The sequence below is a fragment of the Lindgomyces ingoldianus genome (genome assembly GCF_010093535.1).
Source record: "Lindgomyces ingoldianus strain ATCC 200398 unplaced genomic scaffold BDR25scaffold_13, whole genome shotgun sequence".
Classification (NCBI taxonomy): Eukaryota; Fungi; Ascomycota; class Dothideomycetes; order Pleosporales; family Lindgomycetaceae; genus Lindgomyces; species Lindgomyces ingoldianus.
Genome location: NW_022985174.1, coordinates 1,065,506 through 1,084,739, shown reverse-complemented (window position 1 = coordinate 1,084,739; position 19,234 = coordinate 1,065,506). Strand labels below are relative to the sequence as shown.

Below are 19,234 nucleotides of genomic sequence, written 5' to 3'. Positions count from 1 at the left end.
AAGGTCAAAGGTTAAGAAGTGGAAAAGTGGTGGAGAGGCGGGATGGAAGCTAAGTTTATATTAGTACGTAGCGAGAAACCTAGCATCAATCAGAAGAGTGTTGAAGAAAGAAGAGCAGTAAGGAAGGGTATCAAGTTCAAGATACAAGGTTTAAAAAGGTACCCTGTGAGAGAGCTAGCGTGAAGTAGTAGAAGATTGAAGAAACTAAGAGTTGATCTTGCGTGAGCTAGCGTCAAGCGCAGACTCGGGTTAGCGTTTTGAAGGGGCCGCAGTCAGTGCACTCTCGACGAAGAGCTGGCATCAGTATACGCTGGCAAAAGGAAGACGTCTGACCTGAGAGCGACTAGGCGTAGAGTCCGATGCCGCCTAATCGGATGACTATCCCCAAAGTCTCTCTACCTGTTCCGTCTGTCGTTGAACCCAGTTGGATAGCTTCTAAATTGCGATGAATTGAAAATCACACTCATTGCAGATGTTATCAACAGACTCTTATACAAATATACCTCCTTATGGCGACCTCACGCTCCTCCTTGACCTCCTCACTCGAGTAAGAGAAAATCCATAATGCCATACAAATGGCCACACAATTAGCCAAAACAAAATCGACGTCCAAGTAACATGAATCATAATTGCCCTGCTTCGACGAATAGGCTCCAAAGCCTTCGTATCGATGGTCCAAACAATAGTCGGTATCCACGCCGCAAGCGTCATCCCGCTCACAAGCCACGAAAGAACCCTCCAGTCCTGGTCCTTTGCAAAGGGGTTGATGAGACGGACGACGAAGCAAAGAACAATTATAGATCCAAGGGTGACACAAATTTTGCCGTATAGAGGGAAGGGAGTTCCGGTCTGGGGAAGAACGGCCCAGACGACGATGGTTGGGATTCCTACTAGCCCTAGAAGGAGACCAAGAAAGATGGACTGTTCAGTTAGTCGACGATAAATAGTGAACTGATAAGCAGCAGAGCAAACTACGATACTCGCTACAGTGACGATAAGTTTTGCGTATAAAGGGATTCTGTCGCCATGTGAAGGAGCATAACACCAGACCATGACCATCGGCGCTCCAACCAGAGCAGTGGCATAAGTTGTGAGCCACGCCTTCTTCTTTTTGAGATCTAAGTGCATATAGAGATAAGGGGTCCACGAAAGCAGGCCTACAGCTGCTAGTGTGACTAAGAGTTGGCCATAGAGAGGAAGCTGGGTGCCATGGGATGATTTGTAGCTCCAGGCCATGATGAGTGGGAGGCCAACTAATACTGCTAAGTAAGCGGCCAGGAAGGTGGTATCATCAACATCATCCTCAAAGCAGAGGGCTAGAATCCAGATGAAGACAGCAACCGAGAAACATGTGACCAAAAGCTGGCCATATAAGGGAGCACCAGGGTTTCGAAGCGGCCAGTATGACCAAACGAGTGATAATGGAATGCCTAAAGTCACAGCACCAACCCCGAGGGTTTGCGGAATCCATCTGAAGGATCGATTGTATAGCCAGGATGAAAGGATTCCAAATAACAGTACAAATGGCATGATTCCCAGCGAAAGTTGGTATGGTGCCCACTTTGAAGACTGATAATAATGACATAGGATTGCAATCGGAAGTTCGAGTACCCACAAAGGTGCCAAAATCCGCATTGCGAGTAGATCTGGGTCGTAAGTAAAGTCCTGGGGAATAACAGCTAAAGCAATCACACACACGGTTGTGACTATAGTGCATATAGTTCCCATAACTGCAGGATTCGGGGAGGTTTCCCCACCAAGGCCAGCTCCAAGGAGAGATAGTATCCAGACCAGAATTATGGAAGTGCGGAACGAGGCAAGATATCGACCACCGAAAATATAAGCAATCATGGTGATTGTTCCGATAACCAGTAGGACGCTACCAAGGGCTTTGAACACCTTGTGATGACTCAAAGTCGCGATCAAGACCAAAGCGATGATGAAAAATGGGACAACTAGCAGAAGCGTCCGGGACAGGACACCAAGTTGTTGCCATGCAAAGGATACAACAACTCGCGCTGGTATGTCTTCAGTACCGGGAACCCTACTGGTTTCCCTTATTTTCCTCTCCATGTTGCGAACAAATGTTGCAAGCATGGTGGAACGTATAAAGGCTCTCAAGCAATATAGCGAGAAGATCAAAGCGATACCTAGAGCAAAGAAGTGTCTCAGGCGAGGTTGGTTGTTTCCTGCAAAGTCCTATGCAAATGGATAGTTAGATTTGCACAAATAAGCATACTAGAAGGAGAGAGGGAAGCGTAGAACGAACCTTGACTTGCATAGAGAAGAAAGCGGCAGCAAAGCTCAAGGGAATGAAGATGAATGCCAATTCAGTTAACCGCGCAATTGCTACACCCTGGGTGATGGCACGCTCGCTCTCAATGATGGACATGGATGACATGATAGCTTGAAAGGATCGGTCAACGCGTTGCTCGATTTTGCGGACGCCATCCGTAAGGACCTGGTAAAGGTACAAAATCGACTGAACATCTTCAAGAGATCGATTTGCTACGTCTTCAATGTTTGATGGTGTTGGCCGTCGAGAAATTTCAATGGTGGATGCAGTGCCTACTAAGGTAGAGCTGCTTGGCTGCATCCTGACGCTCATCTGCGCTCGCAGGACTTGCTTGCTCTCCTCAATTCGCGTGGCGTATTCGACAAGGCTCACACGCCAAGAACATAGCAATCGCCTCCATGCGAGGGCATTTTCTTGAAGCATAATGTTGTCAGACATCTTCGTATCGATTTCGTCCAGTGTCAGGCTCATCTGCGACAATACAAGGTTCCAATCCTGAGCAATCATGGCTGAAAATGCGAGTTTGGCCTTGCGCACGATATTGTCTCGTCCTTCGAGGCGGGATTTTTGGCGACCAAAAAGGCCTTCCCGTTGAGCTTGAGTGAGAAAACGTTCTCTGGTTGAAGTTGGTAGCGGGTGTACTTCAGTTGTCTTCTCGACTTCGCCTGTGCTAGTAATGGCTGAGAGTCTGCGAGTCTGTGACCGAGCGCGTGATTTCCCTGGACGGCTCCTCTTGGTGATGGTCTTGTCGGAGAGGAAGGTTGAGAAAACATCTCCTGCCTTTTCCGATTTAATGGTCACTTCTGACCGGACATCGCGAGCCAGGAACTTGCTCAAAATACTTCCAGACTGATCTTCCATGTCATTGACGCTGACCTTTTGGGTATACTGGCGGATGCCTCGAGGTTTGTCGAATAGTAATATATCTGTCCAAAAAGTTAGATGCTAAATAGTAGATTATGCTGGCACAGCTGTACCCAAAAGGCTGACTGATCATCCTGATATGGATGCTGGGGAAGCACGAGGTACATAATTCTATGAGCACTGGAGGCAGGAACACTCACAGAATCTTGATCCCTCACGCTCAAGTTTGGTAAACGTGATGCGTTCCTCAGCAGCAGCGCCCCACGTGTCCTTCTTGACCTCAGTAATGACCTGATGTGGCCTGTATGTTTTTGCATCGAGTTTGTGAACTTTCCGAGAGCGCTGTTCTGGGTGGGATCGTTCGGCGGTTAAACCGAGATTATGTTCCTTCGATAAAGGGGCCTCCTTGGATTTCTTTCGACTCGCCATCTCTTTTTGTTTCTGCCACTGTGTCTTGACAGTAGTAGCTACACTCCTTACCCGGATGTCCATCTCAGCCGGCGCAGTATCTCGGAAGGTATCGGAGATATGAACTTCGAAGTGCGGTACAGTCATTTTTCTGGTGTCAGCGCCACATACATCTAAGGCTTCCTTTTCGCGCGTGTAGCCTGTCCGGGAGTGTGAGAATAGCTTCCACCAAGTGAGTGACTCCTGGTTGTCTCTTCTGGTAATATGGTCAAACAACGTCGATTGAATTTTATCAACGTGAAGCCCGCTCTTCCTTTTCTCGCTTCCATCGTCATTTACTCTCCCTTTGACATGCTCGGTCACGGTGCTTGGGTTGAAGTCCAGATTGTCGGCGAGTGTTTGGATCACGTCGTTCGAAATGTCCTCGATAAGTAGTAGGAAATCTGTTGACGAAAGGTGCGCAGATGAAAGACTTTCCAAAAATGCTCTCACATCGTCCACGGTTTTCAAATGCATACCATCCCCGACACAAGCGTCGTTTTCATATCTGTATATGATGACATCTGCGGGTTTGGGCTTCTTGGGAAGCAAAGCCTCTGCAGGACCTTCTGGAGTGGGATCTAGATTCACCGCCGAATGTCCATCGTCTTGGGCCGAACCGGACGGCTGGTTAGAAGGAGGGTTCTCAGTTGAAAGTATTGTTGGTTCACTAGGCTGAGTTGCCGTAGGTGGAGAGGGGCTTGGTGTCCTTGAACGTGATTCCTCAATAGTTGAATAAGCATACTGCCCTCTCGAATGACGTCTTCTCCTTCGAGAAGGCGGATTAAGTGATCCTTGTTCCGGAGGGAGTGTTGGTGACAAAGGCTCAGGAGACTCTGTACGGGACGAATGGAGCGGAAGCAAGGCAGCATTCACGTCACCGGGTGCCATGATGTGGGCTGTTTCCCTTAAGGCCCCTAAATGCGAGTTGTGAGCTACTCAAAAGCCATTGCGACCTGGGGAGGTTCTTATGGTTTGTCCAAGGCTGAGGTTCAGCCTCGCCCGACACCAAAACCCCATGGCGCCACCAATGACACAGGCTCAGGCTTAAGCTCAGCTCAGCCACGACCTTTGCGGAAGTTGATATGCAATCCAGAGCGACTCCGACTGTCAGTGGCTTGAGTGGCCCGGGGAAGTTTGCTTTTCCATGGGAGTACCAGTCCTTATTGAGCTGACGGCCGGCCTTCTAACGCTGCACTTCGCCCAACCCAGTCTCTTGGTGACCCTGAAAAGCCTTGGGATGGGAAGGTTTCCACCGAGGTGTGGGGGCGAGAACTCCATCTGGAACGTGTCCCATGACAACTCCTGGCCGATGTCTAGGCAAGATATTAATATGAGGGGTAGAATTTCGAGCTCAAAGTTTTGTCGCAGAACTGAAGAGATAGCATGCAGCGGAAGTTGGGGAAGGGTAGATCGGAGGCAGGTTATCTCACAAGTCAGCCGCCCCACAGATGATTTTGCGCTAATACCATTTTAGATTAGACAAAACTTCTAAGACTTCTAAGCTAATTAAAACTTCTAGGGTCTTCTAGGCTAATTAAAGGCTAATTACTAATAATGTATAAAATTATCTATAGAGCGTCTAAGAAGAAATAAAGTAAGTTTATATGTATCTTAGTTTATAAATCTATTAAATTATGCAATAGCACTACACTAGCATTAGTATCTATTAAAATGTTTAATGTAATTAAAAACAGAGGTATTTATTTTTATAATAAGCACATTTTAAAACATATCTAACACTGTTTAAAGAGTAAAGTACATTATTAAACACATTTTTAACATGTTATGTGTTTTAGCTATTAACTGTCTATCTCTATTCTATTACTCTTATTAACACTACGCGTTGTATCCCTTTATAACTGCAGAAGCTAAGGCATACATACTTTTTTTATTACCTTCTGTAATTAAAACTTTAGTGTAAACAGGCGTAAGTGTGCAGTTATAGTTATTAGTACACCTACGCTTAACTACTACATTATATAACCTAGTTAATAAGAAGGGCGTTAGGGATCCTACACCTTTAAAAAACTTCTAGGAACTTCTAGGAACTTCTAGAAACTTCTAAGAACTTCTAGAGACTTCTAGAGACTTCTAAAAACTTCTAAAGTATAGCAAAAAAAAAAGTTAAAAAAAAAAAAGATAAGCATTTAAAATAGTAAAGAAGTAAAAAGAAGTAAGAACATTAAAATGCTTTAAATATAATAAGTTAAAGCTTTATTTCTTTAAGCCTTTAGCTTTAGATTAATCTTATCTTATTTATAAAGTTAAAGGATCTTCCTAGCCTTATCTTAGTAGCTAAAGATGTCTATAATATTAAATTCTAAAAAGATGTTCTCTACACATGTCTTATATAGATCTTTTATAAAGGAAGGATAATAAGCGCTAATAACAGTAGCCTATTACTATGTAATAAGTAAGTTTATACCTTAAAGTAACTAATATTTAATTATAAAAATACTTTTTTAATTACTTAGACTAGTTTTAGTAAGAGCATAATCTTTTACACTTATTTAGTGTTAACTGCTAAAATTACTATCTAGATTATTTTACTAAATAAGCTTAAAAATAAGCAGCTAGATAATATATAATAACTAAAAAGATTTAAGCTATGCATTATTAATGCATAAAGTAGAGCTAGTTAGTAGAGACTATTTACTTAAATTATTAATAAAAAATTTACTTATCTACTTATAAAGCTAAAGTAGGCTTCTAGTAGAGCTTTTTAGGACATTTTAAAAAATCTAGAGTTATAGTCTTAAATTAAATTAGTAGCTATTAATAAATGTTATTTTATATTAGACTAAAAGAAGTTTTAACTTACATTTATAATGCTAAGTTAACTATAAGTTATACTTTAAAAAGATGTTGTCTAGTTTACCTATTCTACTATATTAAACAGTACTATAGAGGATGCAGTCTTACACTACACTAGTTTCTGTCTGCTAGGCTGCTATATGTACTAGACTAAGGTTATCTGCATGTTAGTTAATTACTTTAATGTTACTATTTTAGTAGTTTTTTTACTATAAAGTAAAGTTAACTTATAAAATAGTCTTTATTTTTTCTTAAAAAAAAGTGTCTTAAGTAAGTGTGCTAATCTTAAAGAGATCTCTAAGATAGTTATATTTATTAATAAGTGTATATTTATTTAGTTAGCTATAGTGTAGTTTTACTTAATGCTCCTTTATTTAATAAAAGAACTAGAACTCTATAATTAGTATACAACTAATATTAATAATAGTCTATAGTGTGTGTACAACATAGTAAAGATGTTTACTATAAATGTGCAAAAATATAACTAGAATAAGTGTTATTTTAAGTTTAAAAAGCTAATGTTTTATATCTAAATTATAGTAGCTACTACTTTACTAGGTATAAGCATTAATATCTTTAACATTAACTATATTGTATGCTAGAAGTTTCTAATTATAAAGAGCCTCTTAGATCTCTAGCAGTGTGCTAGGCGCAGTAGACACGCACCTAGTTAATTAAGTACTATATATATATTCTTACTATATTAGTTATTTAACTTTAAGGGTTTATATAAACTAAGTGTTTTGCTACTTTACTCTAAATAAGATAGACAGCCTTTAAAAAAAAAAACAGTATAAAATTAGTTACTAGTTAATAAGGTAAAAGTATATAGTTAATTAGCTTAAAGCTTTATACTAAGTAATACTAGTAATATAAATAGTGTCTGCTTATAAAAGTCTAGCTAAGAAACTGCTAGGTTAGACTAGCCTTCTACTAGATATTAGATAAAGTCTAATATGTAGGCCTAGGTAAACATAAGTAATTGCTAGATTAATATAGCTAATAGTCTATATTACTATAAAAGTATTCTATTTTAACTAGGGGAGTATAATGTTCTTTTAAAAAATAGATTTGTTATTATACTAAGTTCTTACTATTTAAAGTGTAATATTATACTTCTTCTACTAGCTACGCTACTGCTAGAGCCCTTAAGTATAGTTTTTACTTTAAGAATAAGCACACTCCTTACTTTTATACTTATTGCCTTTAATAAGTAGGCTAGAATCTAGGTAAAGAGATACTATAGTAACTTTACATGTTAAGCACCTCTACCTTTATCTATGTATATAAGAACGTGCTTATAATAGAAGCTATTATAATACTATAAAATTAAGTATACTATTAAAGTAGATCTTATAGTTAATAAAATGTATAAGCATATTTTATTTATATTTAGTTAAAAACATTTTAAAACTAATGCTAAAGTACTTTATAACATACTTCTAAGCATAGTAGCATCTATAAATATATGTTTAGTCTGTTATACAAAAAAGCTATAACACTAGTGTGTAAAGTAAGATAAATTTAGTTAAGTCTATGCTTTATTATCTATAAAAAATTTAAGCATAGATTGTGTTACTTAAATTTGTTAACAAGATAATACTCTTACTAAGAAAGTAGCACTACAACATACACTACAGGCTGCATCTGCATCCTCTAGTAGCCGCGTTGTCCTCTAGCTAGTTATATTAGATAATACCTATATAACTATAAGTGCCTTTACTTTAACTGTACTAAAGATACTACCTCTAAATAACACATTACATAGCATTATTTATGTAATTATATTAAGCCTTACTTAGAAAGTTATATATCTATAAAATCTTATAGATAACTTTTTTTAGCGTGCAGTCTAGGTTCTCTAGGATGTTTAAAAGTAGGCTAATAGTAGGCTAGTAACACTAACTGCTAGCGCTAGTTAATCTAGTTAGCTAGAGTGTTACGGTCTACAGTTAGACCAGCGTAACTCCACCCAGGATGCTCCACAATATGGTACAGTTAGAGCGGGACTCGCTTACAGACCAAGCGGAGGACGCGGAGGTAGCACGGCTACCTGAGATCATAGAAGAATGCGTTGTCTAATAGGAGGATAGGACGTAAATCCTATAAGCCTAGAGGAGCTTAGCAAGCCCTGCTTAGTAGGCTTATGTAGGCTTATCTAGCTTGCCTTAGTGTCCCCTACATATATATATAGTTTCTACATTAAACAACCTTTAAAAGGTGTGTTTAATATTTAGTTTATTTTTTACATAAACTAAGTAGCATTTAGCTTTCTAAAAAGCTGTAATACTATTTATATATTTTACACTATATATACCTCTAACTTTGTCTAATAAGACTGTTTAACTCTAGCCTTTTTACTGCTGCACATAGGGCAAACTATAATCTAGTCACTTTTTCTCCCTCTATTAGCCTAATAGCTTATATGTAGGACTGTACACTCTACTAGATTAGCCTCTACTATTTGTTTTACTTTCTCTAGAAACATTATAAGACCTAAGTGCTTTATAAAGTAAAGATTATAACATTAAACACTACTTTTTTAAAAAGTATAGTAACCTCTTAACATAATTTAGATTCTAACATAGCCTACACTACGCTATCTAGATCTATAGAAGTTCCTACCTAAAGTAAAGCTGTTTTAGTAGAATAGATTAACTCTATTTAAGACAACATTAAGAAACTCTAGTAAATTAGTAATAAAGTTAGTAAATTATTAAAACTTAAGCAGAAGATAGCTAACTTTTATAAAAAAAAAACTATAAATTTATAAAACTCTTTACCTCTTATTAACTCTTATAAAGCTACTACCTAAGCCTACTAGATACATAAATTATAAGTAGAACTAGTAAAGGTTTAAAATATTTTAATAAATAAAGTAAGTGTTACAGCTAAAAAGGCTTTAAAACTAGCCCTTTTAAAGCTTTTTAAAGAATTATTAAAAAACCTTTAACTATTCTTTACCTAATGCTACTTTTATATGTAGTATAATATAAGAGCATTTTAGACTAACGTAGAAATAATCTTCTAGATAAGGCTACACTTAAAAGGCCCTCTTATAATTTAGTTTTAACTCTACACTAACAACTAGATAGACTTTAGAGCTAATAGCGCCCTACTTAATTTTAAAATAAAGGAAGTATTTAGTAGTGTTAAAAATTTTAAGGCAGCTTTATTAGCTATTTATAGAACTCTAAATAAAAAAAAAATTGCAGCTAACTAACTAGACAATATAAAACAAAGCAGCAGACTAGTCTAGAACTATGCAGCGTGTTTTAGGGAGCAAATAGCCATCTATAGATAGAACAACTAGAAAGCCCTATGCTGCATGTTTTATAATAGACTAAATAAAAAAGTAAAAGATAAGTTTATACATATAAACTAACTAACTACTTTTAAAAACTATATTAAAAAAGCCACAACTTATAATAATTATTATAGAGAATGTAAAAAAAAAAAAAAATTAAAGAGAACTTTTTAGAAACTAAAATTTATCTCTAGAAAAAAGAAGCTTTTATAATATAATAAAAAACTAATAGACCTTAGTTATGTAAAGCATATATAAAGCCCCCTTTTTAAGAAGAGCTAAGTTCTAGAACGTAATAGGCTGCCTTTAATAAAGAAATAATAAAAGTAGCTAAAAAATAAAGCCTGCCTAAACTATAAAAAAGTAGGACATTTCTACTAAAATTACCTAAACTCTTAAAAGGGGGAGAATAAAAATACTACTATAATAATAAAAGCTATTACTGCTAAATATAGCCTTATAAATAAGAAAATATAAGAAAAATTAAATAATAAACTTTACTAGTAATATAAAAAAAACTACTCTTTAAACAACTGCTTTAAAGTGTATTAAAAAGTAGTTATTTAAAATTTTAGTAGCTTTAATATAGTGTTATAGGACCTTATAATTCTTAAAGAATATAAAAAAAAGACTTAGATTTAAAGATACATTATAAATGTTTAGAAAAAAGAAGAATAGTTCTCTTTTTAAGACTAGACCCTTAGTACTTTAGTAAGAGAGCTTTCCTAATAGTTTTAGAGATGCAAGTGCTAAAAGTGCAGGTTACTATATAACTACTTAAGTAACTACATAGTCTTGCTTTACTAAATAAACATTAGTAACAACTACTTAATGTTTAACATTATATAAAGAATAGCTAAAGTTAAATATAATATTATAAATAAAAAAAAGTAATAGTAATTTTTTACTAAAATTAAAGATTAAAAGCTAGAATAGTTAAGTAAACTTACTAAGTTTAAAGTACTATAACTAGCACCTAAGAAACCTAAGACACTGCTTTTAAGCCTAGTAATCTCTAGAAAAGCTTTTATAGTATAATAAAATTATAGATAATGTGTTCTTTATAAAAGCAGCACTTATAGCACAAGTAAGTGCTAATAAAAAGAGCACCCTATATAGCTAGTATAAACAAAAGAATATTTTTAGTAGACTTAGAAAAGTCCCCTTAACACATTATATAGACCTAACAATTGTCTATACCTCTAGTACTAGTGTACATAATAATACTGCGTTAAACACTAGGATAACAAACATTAAGCAGGATAGTAGCCTACATAGAAAAAGAACTATAATAGTTGCCTATAGTAAAAAACAGCCTTAGCCTACAAAACTATAAATTATTACACTTGTTAGACAGCTCCCCCTTATAAGCAAGAACTATAGATAAAGTGTAATAAGTAAAAAAACTATAAATTCTACTACTTTTAGTAAAAAGTAGTAAGAAAAAAAGACTACCTAACATTATATTATTTAGTTAAAAATTATAAATATAAAGCAGCTAACTACTATAATTAAAAACATTAAATTTATAAAAAAAAAAATAAATTTAATAATAACTTATAAAACATTAATCTTTATCCCCTTTTTAATAAAGAAGTTAAACATAACATATCTACAGTAATTATAGTAGGGTAAAGGGCAAAACACAGCCTAACAACTACTTTTATGTATAAAGAATAGCCTAGATTAGCTTTTATAAATAGCAGATACACCTTTACTGCTATAAATAAGAATTAGGTAGATAAGTAAAGCATACTATTCTACATAAAAAAAAACCTGTTTAAGGTAACCTTTACTAACATATTATTAATTAAGTATAGTAAAGAATAGATTAACCTAGAAACTTATAAGAAAAACTTTAAAACCTCTAATATAAAAAATTAAAGATTTATAAACATACTTAAACTAAAAGGTAAATATAATGTAATCTTAGGCTATAACTAGCTTAGAACTTATAATTTTATAATTAATTAAAGAACTATAACTATAAAAACCTCTAACAACTACGCACACATAACCTAGTTAGCATGCTATAATAATAGATGCCTAGTCTACAAATAAGCTAAGCAGAGTAGCAGTTACTACTCTAAAAAAAAAAGCTCTAAAAATTCCCTTACTAAAAGCTAAAAGCTTAAGTAATAAAAATAATAAAAAAAAAACTTAAAAAAGTTTTTTATAAAAAAATTAAAGTAAATAAAAATGTAAAATAAATTAGTGTTATATAAGTCTAAAAAAAAAGTTAAATTCTGCCTAAATATAAAGACTATAAGGACATGTTTAAAACACTAAAAGACCCTAGAGAACTACTACTGCACTAGCCTTAAGACTATACTATTAACCTAATAAAAGATTACAACCTAAAAACGCATAAGCTCTACCCTTTAACTAAGGCACAGAAAAAGGCTTTATAAGAGTATGTTAATAAGATGTTAGTATAAGGCTATATCTAAGAAAGTTATAGTTCTATAGCCTTAGCAGTAGTCTTTGTAAAAAAGAAAGAAGGAAAAATATAAGTTTATTAAAACTATAGAACCTTAAATAATAACATAATTTAAAATTAGTTTTCTTTACTAATTATATAAGACATTATAAACTAACTAAGAGAAACCTAGTACTTTATAAAGTTTAACATATAAAACAGATTTAACAAAATAAAAATATAAAAAAAAGATAAGTAGCTTATAGTGTTTAGAACTTTATAGAGGCTCTATAAATTATTAGTAATGCTATTTAGCCTAACAAACGCCCTAGCAACATTCTAGTAAATTATTAATACAGCCCTTAACTCTTATCTAGATGTCTTTACTTTAGTATATTTAAATAACGTCTTTATCTATTTAAGGGATACTTTAGAAAACTATGTATAGAAAGTATAAAAAGTTTTAGAATAGCTTAGGAAGTACAGACTTTACCTACAGCTCTCTAAATGCAAGTTCTATGTTACTAAAATAGAATACTTAGAATTTATAATTAATAAAGAAAAAATAAAAATTAATCTAGCTAAAGTATAAAAGGTACTTAAATAGCTAGAACTTATAATAGTTAAGAAAGTAAAAGAATTCCTAGAACTATTAGGCTATATTAGATAAATAATTAAGGACTATTTAAAAATTACTATACTATTAATAAACGCTATAACTAAAGAATAAGTAATAGCAAAGTTTATCTAAACTTTTAAAATAAATAAAGCATTTATAATGCTAAAATAAGCTATAATAAATAAACTAGTATTAAGAATATATAACTTATAATTAGAAATAAAAATCTACATAGACGCATCTTTTAAAGCTAGCAGAGCTGCGTTATACTAAAAGCAGGAAGACGGAAAATAGCACCTAGTTGTGTACCACTCTGCTAAGTTCTTAGGTCTTAAAGTAGGCTACAGCATACCTAATAAAGAGCTAAAAGCAATATTAAATGCTGTAAAAGTATAAGCTATAAAGCTATATAAAATAGTAAAGCTATTTAATATTATAACTAACTATGCAAACTTAGTTACATTTTTATTAGTAAAGAAACTATTACTAATGCACATAAAATAAGTAATAGAACTTACATAGTTTAACTATATTATTAAGCATGTACTTAAAGCATAAAACTAACAGGCTAACACTCTTAGCTAAAGACTAGACTACTTTAATAAAAAAAAGAAAAGAACTAAAAAGTTTACACTTTTTAAAAAAACTAATAAAGAATAAGTTTATAATAAACTCTAACTTATAAAAGAATTTTACATGCTTATAGCTAGTAAGTAAAGATAAAAGAACTTAATCTAAGAATATTATAAATCTCTAATGTTTAGACATCTAGGAATAGGCACCCTTTAGAAGAAGCTAAGGGCTGCTATACTATAATAAATACTAAAAGTAAAGCAACTATACATAGAGGTGCTTAGAGAATGCAATACCTGCAATAAAAACAACTTAAAAAGGTATAAGGCCTATAGATATCTCTAACTAATTAAAGCACTAAAGCTACTATAGATAATAATTATAATAAACTTTATTACAGAATTACCTTTATCTAAAGAACTAGAAATAGACAGGATATGCAACATAATTATAGTAGCTTTAGATAAAACTACTAAGTATTTACATACTTAGCCCTTAGAAAAAATAATAACAGCTAAGAAATTTATTTATAAATTAAAGCAAAATATAATATTAGTATATAAATGCTCTAAGATTATTATCTTTAACTAAAATAAGCTATTTACTAGCAGTTTCTAAAAAGCAGTAATGCAGCACCTTAGCATAGCACACAAGCTATTAACAGCCTACTACCTGCAGACAGATAGACAGACTAAAAGAGTAAATGCAGAAATAAAAAAATACTTAAGAAAGTACATTTTTTATACTTAAAATAACTAGCTAAAATAGCTTTTAATAGCATAGTTAGTAATTAATAACATAAAATTAGCTATAATAAAAGAAACGCTATATAAAGCTAATTTTAGATATAACTTATACTTTACATTACACAGAAATTAACTTATAGACTTATAAAAATTAATAAATTAGCTAACAAACTTACATTAAATACATAAAAGGTTAGCTGTTAAAGCAAGATCTAGTAGAGTAATAATAGAAAAGTATGTAAACAAATTATAATAACTAGGACTAGAAATTTACTTAGAAAACTACATGTATTTTAACACTAAGAACCTTAAGATACCTAGACCTTCTAGGAAGCTAGCAGAAAAAAGGATAGGACTATATAAAGTCCTCTAGACCTAACAGGACAACTGTAAGCTTAAGCTTCCCCTACATATAAAGATACACCTATAGTTCTACGTCTTTAGACTAGAAAAAGCACTTAAAAAAGTCCCCTTATTTACTTAAAAATAAAAAAACAAAGAAGTAGAATATAAAGTTAAATATATTATTAGTAATTAAAAAAACTAAAAATTTTTTTTAGTAAAATAAAAAAAGTAGCTTACTAGTAAAAACACATAAAAACTAGCTAAGAATTTAAAAAACACGCAGCTATTAGTATAAAAGTACTTTTAGGCTTATCTAAAAGAAACTAGCTAGGCAATAAGGCACCTATATTAAAAGGAACAGCTATGTTATTACTAGATAGTAGTAGCCTTTAAAGACAAGTCCTAGCTAATAATAGTTAAAAAAGGGAATAGCTTTTTACTTTAGCTTTAAAAGCTTTTATCTTGTTTAAAGAAAATAAGTTCTTTTTTAGGTACTTTACATAATAAGCTTTTAATAAATCTAATAATTTTTAGATATAATCTTGCTTAAAATACTTTTTAGCCTTTACCTCTAGAGTTTTTTAAACTTAACATAACATTTTATTATTAAGGTCTTACTTTTAAGCCTTTATAGTAACTGCTTTTTAAAAAAGTGTCTCTCTTTTTTTTTTTAAATAATTCTATGTAATATTAGAAATAAAGGTGTTGCATTTACTATTTTTTTTTACACACTTAACGCACTTGTCTAAGGATAAAGTTAATACATAAGATAACCTTAAAAATTAGTAAGTGCTATAAGGCCTTATTTTTATCTAGTAAAAAAGGTTAAAATAATAAATAACATAAAGATAGTAAAATAAATAAAACTAGCAAGCTATTTAGTATAAAAAAAATAGATATTAGAAATGCCTTTTAGTAGAAGGGCACTAACATTATAAATAAGCTCTTACTAACGCAGTTGTGTAAGCAGAGCAGTAAGGACGCTGCTAGAAAAAAGGGGCAGCGTGTTATAGTCTACAGTTAGACTAGCGTAACTCTACCTAAGATGCTCTATAATATAGTACAGTTAGAGCAGGACTCGCTTACAGACTAAGCAGAGGACGCAGAGGTAGCACAGCTACCTAAGATTATAGAAGAATATGTTGTCTAATAAAAGAATAGGATGTAAATCCTATAAGCCTAGAGAAGCTTAGCAAGCCTTACTTAGTAAGCTTATGTAGGCTTATTTAGCTCACCTTAGTGTCCTCTATATATGTATATAGTTCTTATATTAAATAACTTTTAAAAGGTGTGTTTAATGTTTAGTTTATTTTTTATATAGACTAAGTAGCATTTAGCTTTCTAAAGAGCTGTAATACTATTTATATATCTTACACTATATATACCTCTAACCCTGTCTAACAGGACTGTTTAACCCTAGCCTTTTTACTGCTGCACATAGGGCAAACTATAATCTAGTTACTCTTCCTCCCTCTATTAGCCTAATAGCCTGTACGTAGGACTGTACACCCTACTAGATTGGCCCCTACTATCCGTCCTACCTCCCCTAGGAACATCATAAGACCCGAGTGCTTCACGAAGCAAGGATTGTAACATAGAGCCCCTAAAAGATAGAAGTTTGCTAGTAACAGTACATAATAATGCAAGTTACAGTAGGCAGAACAAGCTATATATACATAAGGTAGCTGTAAACACTACGCTATTACAACCTTAAGCAGCATTAGTAGATATAAATAGAAATATATTATGTTACTAAAAAAAAGTTCTTAGTTTCTTACTAGTATTCTAAAGTAAAAAAGTGCAATATGTAACTAATAAAAAAAAAGCTGTTTAATATGTTATAAATTATATTATTAGCTTAAGTATTTTTTTAAAGGCTTTAATTTTTTACTTTATGCTTTAGTTAGCTTAAAAGTTTATAGAAGTTTTAGAGCACTTAGAATATTTAAAATGTTTAAAGTAAAATTATAGTTTATAGTAATTTAATTAGCAGAGGTTAGCTAAAGTTTTAAAGTATTTTATAATTTAAAAAAGTACTATATATTATAAAGTTTTTATTAGTTTAGAAGTTTACAGAAGTTTTAGAAGTTAGTAAAAGTAAAAATATAGTAAAGTTACTATAGTAAAAGTATAACACACATAACTTACTAGTAACTAATAAATAGTAATATAAATAACACTATGTTACAAGTTTAACTTTAACTATAACATTAACATGCCTTACTTTTAGTCTTTTTTAGGAGCCCTAGGTTTTATAACCTAAAATAAACATTAAGCTATAGCAGCAGCTGCTGCTTTAGGCTGTAAAGTAACCTACAGTAGGCGCATTTTCTGCTCCCTGTAAGCTATTAGTTGCTGTTGCTGTCTTTACAGCAGTTGTGGTTAAGGGCACAGGTTGCTAACATTAGTATAGCCGCCATTGCTATCGCCCTTGCCCTCGCCCTCGCCTTCGCCTCCCTCCCACCCTCCTTGTCCGCCTCCGCCTCCCTCCTCCTCCTCCTCTTCTTTCTCCTCCTCCTCCTCTTCTCTTCTTTCTGCTGCCCCCTAACAACAACAACAATAACAACAAGGTCTAGTAGCTGTTTAGGGAAGACCCTCCCTCTTTAGCTGCTCCCCTCCTCCCTCCTCCTCCCCCTGCTGTAGTGGTGCCTGCGCCTGTGCCTAGCTTGTAAGGATACTACACCTAGGGTTAACAGGCAAACCCTGTTTGCTAGCTGTAGGCTTAGGCTAACTAGCCTACTAGTAAACATTATGTTTACTAGGAAAATAGTAGGTAGTAGTTTACCTTAAAGGCTATAAGGTCTACTTTATAAAGAGAGGTAGACGCAGTTTATAGTTATATAGGCTAAATTATAAAGATAAAGTTAGGTAAGTAGTTACTAAGTAATTAGTAGTGCACTTACTATTAAAAAAAAGGTTAAAAGTGCTAGCATTATTCTAATAACACTAAGTTGTAAGTTAAGCATGCTAGATTAACTTACACTTATTATTATACTAACTTTTATAAAAGTAGTTACATGTTTTTAACTTACTGCAGAAAGGACCTATAAGTAAAACTGCCTTCTAGACCTAAAAGAATAGAGTATTATCTTTTAGCACTAAAAAGGCTACTCTCTTCTCTACCTTCTAGAGGTGCTAGCAGCATTGCTGTGTAATAAGTATTAAGTGTTAATAAATAATAACTTTTATATATGTTTTTACTATAGTAGCTTTAAACTATCTCTAGAGTAGCTTTAAGTACTATATAAAAAAAAACACTAAAGTGTTAAAGTTAAGTTAACTTAGTAAAGTGTCTTTTACTATTTAAGTTTTAACTTTATGCTAGCTTTAGCTAGTGTTTTAAAAAGATCTAAGTAATAAGGCTTAGTAAAGTAATATTAATATATAATAACTTTTATATACACTTTTATTATAGTAGCTTTAAACTGTCTCTAGAGTAGCTTTAAGTACTATATAGAAAAAGACACTAAAGTGTTAGAGTTAAGTTAACTTAGTAAAGTGTCTTTTACTATTTAGGTTTTAACCTTGTGCTAGCTTTAGCTAGTGTCTTAGAAGGATCTAAGTAACAGAGCTTAGTAAAATAACATTAATATATAATAACTTTTATATACACTTTTATTACAGCAGCTTTAAACTGTCTCTAGAGTAGCTCTAAGTACTATATAAAAAAGGACACTAGAGTATTAGAGTTAGGTTAACTTAGTAAGGTGTCTCTTACTATCTAGGCTTTAACTTTATGCTAGCTTTAGCTAGTGTCTTAAAAGGGCCTTAAAGTAGGGCTTATTAAGACAGCTTATATCTTTAGTAGTTTAAAAATAGTTAGTTTAAGCCTTAGTTTTTTTAGAGTTTAAAGTTTAAACTATACTACTTTAACTACTAGTGTTTAACTAATACTTACACAGCTTTTAGCTTAACTTTTACTTATACTAGAATAGTGTTTAACTTCTACATATATAGTAAATATAGCTCTTACTACAGCAACAGCAACAAGTATTCTAACAGGTATAATAGTAAAAGTAGTAGACATAGTGCTTATAATATTTACTATTACTGCTTTACTATTAAATAAAAAGTAGAGCAGCTTATGCACTAGTATATCTAATTAGTAATAATCTCCTAAGACTTGTAAATAAGCTTAGAGTAGATAAATATTACACTAGTGTACCTATCTTATAATAACAACTTTAGCGCCTATAATATTTTTATTACAAACACTACTTTATACTATAGTAACGCTACATACTTTACACTTATGCTAGGTAAAAACTTTTATGCTAACACTACCTTATATTTAGGCAGTTATACATGTAATGTATATAATAACTTTAACTTATAAGCTACCTAGTTAATAAAAACAGTTTAATAGACACAGTTTAATAAACATAGTCTAATAGACATAGTTTAATAGACATAGCTTTATAGAAATGCTAGAATAGAAACGCTTTAGTAGACACACTTTAATAGACACAGTCTAATAGACGCAGTTTAATAGACATAGCTTTATAAAAATACTAGAATAGAAACACTTTAGTAGACACACTTTAATAAACACACTTTAATAGACACGCTTTAATAAACATAGTTTAATAGACACGCTTTAATAAACATAGTTTAATAGACACAGTTTAATAGACACAGCTTTATAAAAATGCTAGGATAGAAACACTTTAATAGACATGCTTTAATAGACATAGTCTAATAGACACAGTTTAATAGACACAGCTTTATAGAAATGCTAGAATAGAAACGCTTTAATAGACACGCTTTAATAGACACGCTTTAATAGACACACTTTAATAGA

General features: G+C 32.7%; 1 protein-coding gene across 1 annotated transcript; it reads right to left on the bottom strand.

The window, feature by feature from the left end:
* Nucleotides 1-492: 492 nt before the first annotated feature.
* BDR25DRAFT_303198 (uncharacterized protein) lies at nt 493-4,991 on the bottom strand. Its single transcript, XM_033689960.1, has 3 exons — nt 3,361-4,991; nt 2,270-3,222; nt 493-2,199 (listed from the first exon to the last, which is right to left on the bottom strand). Exons 1-3 carry the CDS (start codon nt 4,496-4,498, stop codon nt 508-510), a joined length of 3,783 nt encoding a protein of 1,260 aa, XP_033548641.1. The 5' UTR covers nt 4,499-4,991; the 3' UTR covers nt 493-507.
* Between the last annotated feature and the right edge of the window lie 14,243 nt (nt 4,992-19,234).